The 7319-nt window shown below is 43.8% G+C and overlaps 1 protein-coding gene across 3 annotated transcripts in view; it reads left to right on the forward strand.

The window, feature by feature from the left end:
• The window catches only part of anos1a (anosmin 1a), a 20012-nt gene that overhangs the window by 10693 nt on the left and 2000 nt on the right, over positions 1–7319 (forward strand). Inside the window, exons 6-12 of one of the 3 annotated variants that reach the window (XM_034864852.1) lie at positions 815–944; positions 2572–2777; positions 3015–3141; positions 3893–4000; positions 4801–4889; positions 5102–5282; positions 6239–6462. In XM_034864852.1, the coding sequence (XP_034720743.1) occupies positions 815–944; positions 2572–2777; positions 3015–3141; positions 3893–4000; positions 4801–4889; positions 5102–5282; positions 6239–6462 (1065 nt within the window). The remainder of the gene's footprint in view (positions 1–814; positions 945–2571; positions 2778–3014; positions 3142–3892; positions 4001–4800; positions 4890–5101; positions 5283–6238; positions 6463–7319) is intronic. The other 2 variants (XM_034864853.1, XM_034864854.1) reach the window with 2 other exon arrangements.

Genomic DNA, 7319 nt, shown 5'->3' on the forward strand with positions numbered 1-7319 from the left:
CTGCTGACAGCCTGGTAATGGGGATTTTAAAAGGCTTGATGGCATTCAGCTTAGAAAACTATTGCTTTGAATGATATTTTGATTGAGGGTAAAGGTAATTATGCTGCACTGATGAACAGAGGAAGATCTCAGTCGTCTGTGGGTGGACTACACACATAATCATTAACATCATTATAGCATTACATACACTGTCATAAATCCCACTGTCACACAATACATTTTTATGGCTCTGCGCTGGCGGTAACTGTGGGCGTTATGTTTCTGGGTCGTCCGTCTGTCCCGGGGCGGAGCCAGACGTTCAGGGCTGGCGTTGAGGATGACTCATTTTGTTTCCTGCCACCTAAAGAGAGGCAGAATATGTCAGATGACACAGGTCAGGTTGCTGCATTCACTTTCCGGTCCAATCATTAGCTCATGAAATGTAATGAGCTCAGGCAGTATGACATCAGACTGACCAGCTGTTGTGATTGGTCTGATTTTTATTTTTTATTTTATTTTTTTTTGTGACTAGATCTGACAGAGGCGGGAGCAGTTCATCTGCACATGCACACACGGCAAAACAGTTTTGTGTGGCAGGGCACTTTTAATAACTTTCTAGAGCTGGAGCTCCAGAAGCCCCCCCCCCCCCCCAGTTGAGACTTATTAGAAAAACAAACCTGTTGAAAATGTTTTATCTTTGGTTTTCAGTGTGTAAATGCCAATTGTCATTGCTAATTTTGTTTACTCTTGAGTAGCAAAACCAACATTCTCTTAAGATCGATAGAAGACAAACATCCACGTTTTCTTTAAACCAACTCTTCTTGATTCACCCTAGACCACAGAGCAGGGAGCGAGACTCTCTGACATCCGGCCGGGTCGCTGGTACCAGTTCAGAGTGGCAGCCATCAACACCCACGGCACCAGAGGTTTCACCACGCCCAGCAAACACTTCCACTCTAGCAGAGGTAAGACACATTTGTTGAGTCCCTTTAAGTATAAAAGCCTGAAGCCCAGTCAGACCAAGATAAAGAAGTCGTGGCCATTTGTCATTAAAGCGCCCATACATCCTCATTTTCAAGTTCATAAGTGTATTTTGAGGTTGTACCAGAATAGGTTTCCATGGTTTTATTTAAAAAAAATAAACGTTTTGTTCTGCTGCACATTGCTACAGATCCTGTTTTCACCCTGCGTGTTTAAGTCTCTGTTTTAGCTCCAGAGTGAGACATCTGACTAGTTTTAGCTCCAGAGGGAGACATCTCACTAGTTTTAGCTCCAGAGTGAGACATCTGACTAGTTTTAGCTCCAGAGTGAGACATCTGACTAGTTTTAGCTCCAGAGTGAGACATCTGACTAGTTTTAGCTCCAGAGGGAGACATCTCACTAGTTTTAGCTCCAGAGGGAGACATCTCACTAGTTTTAGCTCCAGAGGGAGACATCTCACTAGTTTTAGCTCCAGAGTGAGACATCTCACTAGTTTTAGCTCCAGAGTGAGACATCTCACTAGTTTTAGCTCCAGAGTGAGACATCTCACTAGTTTTAGCGCCAGAGTGAGACATCTCACTAGTTTTAGCTCCAGAGTGAGACATCTCACTAGTTTTAGCTCCAGAGTGAGACATCTCACTAGTTTTAGCTTCAGAGTGAGACATCCTCTTTCTATCCTATCTTTGTTGGGAGCTGCACATAATAATAATAATAATAATAATAATAAATTGAATTTGTATAGCGCTTTTCCCGAGCTCAAAGTCGCTTAACACATGCTCAGTAGCTCGGTAAGATCCATCAGCTGATAACTCTTTCTCCAGCTAGTGTCCGTCCATGGCAGGATTAACTGGGAGACTTCTTCTAGACCAGGGCCACTTGTGAAATACCTGCACAACATGGACAGGAAGTGGGTCAGGAAGTAGTTCTTTTGGAGATTATTGTCAGCTAGTGGCTGTTGGAGCAGTGTTTTGCCATTGAGAACGGGCTAGCATGCTACGGTTAGCCTCCTCGTCTCTAGTGACGTAGAAAGCTGTGCAGATGTTTAACATCTCACCTGGAGACTGAAGGCAGAGGACATTCAGAAACCGGATCTCACTCAGCACACCATGGATAGTGTGTATGAATGTGGAAGCACCAGACACACAGAATAACCCCAAAATCCCAGAAAAAATGGATTTCTTCATAATATGGACACATTAATGTGTGTGCAGAAGTGGGATTTAAACTCTTACTTAGCATTGTCTGCTGGTTCAGTTATGTAACGACTGGCTGTTCTGGCTCTTCTCAGATATCTCTCCTCCACCTGTGAACACGTGGCCACGACTTATTCATCTCGTTCCAAGACCATATAAATTAGTGGCCACGCAATATTTTTCTGTGATCCATCTGCGACTGCATGCTAAAGTTTACTTGTCTTGTGGCTCGGACGTAGAACGGTCCAACCATAAACACAAGGTTGGCGGTTCAATCCCAAGTCGGGTCCCTGAGCAAGACACTGTATGTATAGCTGTCCACTGCTCCTAATACTTAGGATGGGTTAAATGCAGTAATAGAATAGAACGCAGTGCATTTGTTGTAGTAATACCGTTAAAAGCCTCCCCTCACCCCCAGACCCCTCCAGTCCTCCGGCTCCCACTGAGCTGAGAGTGGCCAACATGAGCTTTGGCAGCGGCAGGACGGTGTCGGCCAGGCTCCGGTGGAGCGCGCCTGCTGACCTGGATGTTCCCGTGCACCACTACAAGGTCAGCTGGAGCTGGACCGCAGTCGGACAGCCTTACGCTTCATCCCTGACCAAGAGGAGGAAGACAGTCAGAGAGGTGAGCATGGACACTGACAATCCTTATGTGCAGACAAGGTTTTTCTACAAATAGTTTACAGCTTAAATATTTCAGCTGTTGGCTAACTATATAAACTTTTTGCTTCATTAATCACATAAACTGTTTAGTCATTATTCTTCACAAGGCTTCATCTGGCCATCACTACTCTTTGGGAGACTCAAAATACAGTTGAGAACATTATGGGTTTATGAATGCCATTTCTTTTCTCGTGTGCAGAGCCAGGTGGAGCTGGACAGCATGCGGTCTAACAGGAGCTACAGTGTGGAGGTCCAGGCTGTGTCCTATTGGGGACAAACTCAGCTCAAAGGACCCCGAGCTGTCCTCCACTTCACCACACAGCGCAGTACGTCTTATGTTACGTCTTCATAAACCTTGTAGAATAATAATCTGAGGCTGTCAACAGTAGAAACTGAACTTTAGTGGACGCTAACATTTGCCCATTACCGTTAGATTGTAGCGTGTCTCGTCTCCAATTTCAAAGATTATTGTTCCCATCAGTCACTTAGACACAAGAACATTGGACAATAGGGTCCGGGCTGAAAAAATCCTAACTTTTGTTGACGCTTTCTTTCGATGTTTTTAACTTAAAAAAAAAAAATGTTTTCATCACTTTTGATGCCTTTTTTTTTTCAATGTTTCTCACTTTTTGGGAGGTTCAACACTACGTAACACTAATTTATTAACTTTAGTTTTACAGTAATTTTTTAATTTCATTGTCGAACCTCATTTAGATGAAATTATACCTAATGTTTAAGTTTGAAAAGCAGAAATTAGGAGCTATTTAGAATAAAATTAAAGGAATTAATGTTGATGGATAATCAAACTGGAACTTTAACTGAGACTTTAAAAATACTATTTCAAAACCACTTCAATTTGTTTTCAAATGCTATTAAACTGAATAAGATGCCCCAAAATTAAAGTAGAGATTTGTACTTGGCAAAGAGCGTTGTGTGGAATCAATCATGTTACACTGATATAGGAAAACGGGTCAATTTGACCCAAGGACAACATTAAAACTCTCTATAGCAGAGTTTAGTGTAGCAGTAGCTGTGTTCAGTCCTCAACCGTTACATTTGGTGTTGTCCATTTTACAGGAACCATTACTGCTCTAAGAAAGCCTACCGGGGACAGTCTGGACGTGGGGACACCGTTCTACCAGGACGGACAGCTCCGCGTTCATGTTTACTGGCAGAGCAGCTCGGGTATGTACAGTTCATACACGAGAGGCTGTGGGCGTCTGCCATCAAGAGAAATGAGGCAAACACCTCCTGACATATCTTTACTGACTGGGCGCTGCTGGGTTTTCAGGGTATTTACTGAATCAACAAGTCGCCCAAATTAACATCAATGCTGTCACCAAACCTGGGACCGTACACCTGTTCTTCACTATCAAATGGCATGCTTCAACACCTCCAAATGATGCCGTAAAAGCTTCTTCACTTCCACTTTGAATGTGAAGTTAAACCGCCACCCAAACGTCACTGAAATCGTCTTACTGCTTTCTCTCAAAAACTTTGCACGTACTTGTATGAAACATCCCCCTTAGATTCTTAGATTGTCTATAAATTATAATTACACTAGCATTTCAGATGATGTACACCACTTCCATGTAGCATCTACTGTTGATTTGTCTCCTCCTGAACATCCTCTGTTCCAATGCTTCTAAAAAGGGGGGGGGGGGGGGGGGGGGGTGCATGTTCAGAGTTTAAAGCAATGGTCCAAGTTGTGGAGAAAAGTTTTTTTTACATCTTTATAGACGAGAGGAATCAATATGAACTTGATCTGTGTTGACTGCAGGGACAGGTCTGGGGGGGGGGGGGGTTGTTAGCTTGGAGATAACAGGTTCTAGTCTTAGGTAGAGACTACAAGATGTGTGCTGTGGCTTTATTAGAGGATGTTGCTGTTAATAGAGCTACATGTCCGAGACCTTTCTCAGTCTGGAATATCCAACGTATTTTCTGATTCTGGGTAACACTGTTGTAAAAGCGCTTGTTGTTTTTAGATTCCTCAGCTGAATTCTACAGAATCCAGTGGGGACCAGAGTACTGTGGACACAACCACACGAGACCCATGGAGAAGACCAGCACACAGGTAACAATAAAACATAGTCACTGTGCATAAATGGGGCACCGAAATCTGCAGGGTCCTGAATGTGCTACTTTTTAACCACTGACAGAATTGGCTGCAAAGTGTTGAGGATCAAAAAATGCCTCGACATCCAATCCCTATTTTTAATTCCATATTCAAACCTAGTAACTCATGTCCAGACCAGATCTTCATGATGATTTTCTGTCTGATTTTAGGAGAGTTTTGTGAGCCTGCAGCGCTTGCTCTTTTCCTGTAAGTATAAAGTGATTCTGCAGCCAGTCGGCAAGAAGAGTCCCCTTCCGTCAGAGAGCACCAGCTTCTTCACGCCTTCCTGTGCCTCGGTCCAGGCCAGGAGTCCCAAACCCATCATCTGTCCAGGAGAAACGGGTACCTCAGGTCTTAAATACATATTGTACAGCATACTTTAAAGGACTTAATACATAGAAATCCATGCTTTTTGTTATTATAAATATTTGATAAACACAAATGTCTGTTATGCTTGAGTAAATGAAACACAGATTAACAAAACTGAAATTGTAATATTTAAACACTAGTTAAAATCACAGTACAGCTAGACTCTGAATGGACACTGGGGTGGGGGTGCCATCCCTTTCCTTGTTAGCAAAATGACCCCCGGTTTTCCCCGGAGACCTCATCCCCCCCCCCACAGCCACCACTTATTACTCAGAATTACTTTGATGTTCAAACACACATGTGTAATTAACTGCTGTATACTACAAACACTTTCACTTTGAGCCTACATTTTTAGATCAGACATTTTACAAGTCAAGTTTAAGTACGTTTAGTGAACTCGTCAAAGTATATTAAGTTGGACAAACGCAGTACTATACAGTGTATTTCTTTGTGTGGCCACAACACATGAGGCGGCACAACAGTTGGCCTTCGTCGCCACTATTTCTTTGATGTCCGTCCTGTCTCTGTGTTGCCGCTCTAACCTGCGGCTGATTTCTGAGGACTATGGTTACCTGGTCCTCAGATCTCTGCAGGGTAAATCTAGACAGCTAGCTAGACTATCTGTCCAATCTGAGGACTATGGTTACCTGGTCCTCAGATCTCTGCAGGGTAAATCCAGACAGCTAGCTAGACTATCTGTCCAATCAGAGTTTTCTGTTGATGAATAAAACTACTTCTGAACGTACACATGTTCCACCAAAACAACTTCCTTCCTGAGACTATTTAGCAGCGGCACCACGGCTTCGCTGGCGTCTATACCCGCCCAAGACGATTGTGATTGGTTTAAGGAAAGTCCAATAAACCAGAGCAGGTTTTCTCCATCCAGGAATCTTGATTGGACAATGCCAGACTGTGACCTCTGGCTGTGCTTCCTCCAGCAGCGCCCCCTCAGAAAGTACTGGTGAAAGCAGCCAACCTGACGGCGTCCTTTGAAGTCTGGGCCGGAAACGTGACGGCCATCTTTAGCTGGGACTTGTCCACAGCCCCGCCCCACCAGCAGCTGACGGGTTACCAGGTAACCTGGGCGGAGGTCATCGCCACCACCCCCCACAACAAGAAGCTGCCGCACAGCCTCATCTCCCAGTCCCAGATCCTGCCCCCGGTCAGTGCTCCAACAAACTAGTAAATCTTGAGTTAGGCTATAAACCAAGTGGTACTTTGACTTCTGCAGACATTAAAGACAGGGCCGTACTGATCAGGAAGCTAAAGTCATGCCCTCTGTATTCTTTGGGGCGTTTTATAGGAGTTTGGAACCATTTCCTTTGCAGGTATGTGATGGCCTAATTGTCTTCTAGTTCTTTGAAAAATAAATAGTATGTAATAAAGTACAAATGTTGGTAAAAATTATCTTATTTATTCCAAATAATTAAATAAAAAAAGCAAGAGTCTTTCAGACACAAACGCATATAGCAGTACTTTAGAAAGAAGAGTTTTCCAACACAAAGTAGACCTTATATATTTATTGAAACAATGACTAACCAGTTGAAAAAGAAATTACTATTTCCCAATTTTTCCTAACTCTTGGCTGTCAACTGTCTAAATCTCTTTGGGGTCACGGTTGAGGACAGAACTCGGGTGCAGAAACTGCAAAAATCATGTGTTTATTGAATAATGAAAGTCAATGGTTAGTGTGAGGCTGTGGCATTAGTGTAGGTAAGTGTGGTGATGGCGGGGCAGACAGTGGAGGGAGGGGTTCTGGAGAAAGCTGGGTCGGCTGGGTCCAAGGATAGACGGAACTGGCAGAAGAATCCTAAGGTGAGTCTTCCTGGGAACACAGAACAGACAGGTTAGAAACTCCAACAGCAAGACTGGAAATACTGCATGAAGGCTGGAGGTAGCACACACTGTGGTGGTAAGGTCTGGCAGGGAGGGGGACGTCAGGCTGGTCTTTGTAGGTGGTTGATGAGCTGATGACTTCCAGGTGTGCTGATGAGTAACTGTCAGGTGTGTGTGTGGGGG

This window comes from Etheostoma cragini, chromosome 24, assembly GCF_013103735.1.
Source record: "Etheostoma cragini isolate CJK2018 chromosome 24, CSU_Ecrag_1.0, whole genome shotgun sequence".
Lineage (NCBI taxonomy): Eukaryota > Metazoa > Chordata > Actinopteri > Perciformes > Percidae > Etheostoma > Etheostoma cragini.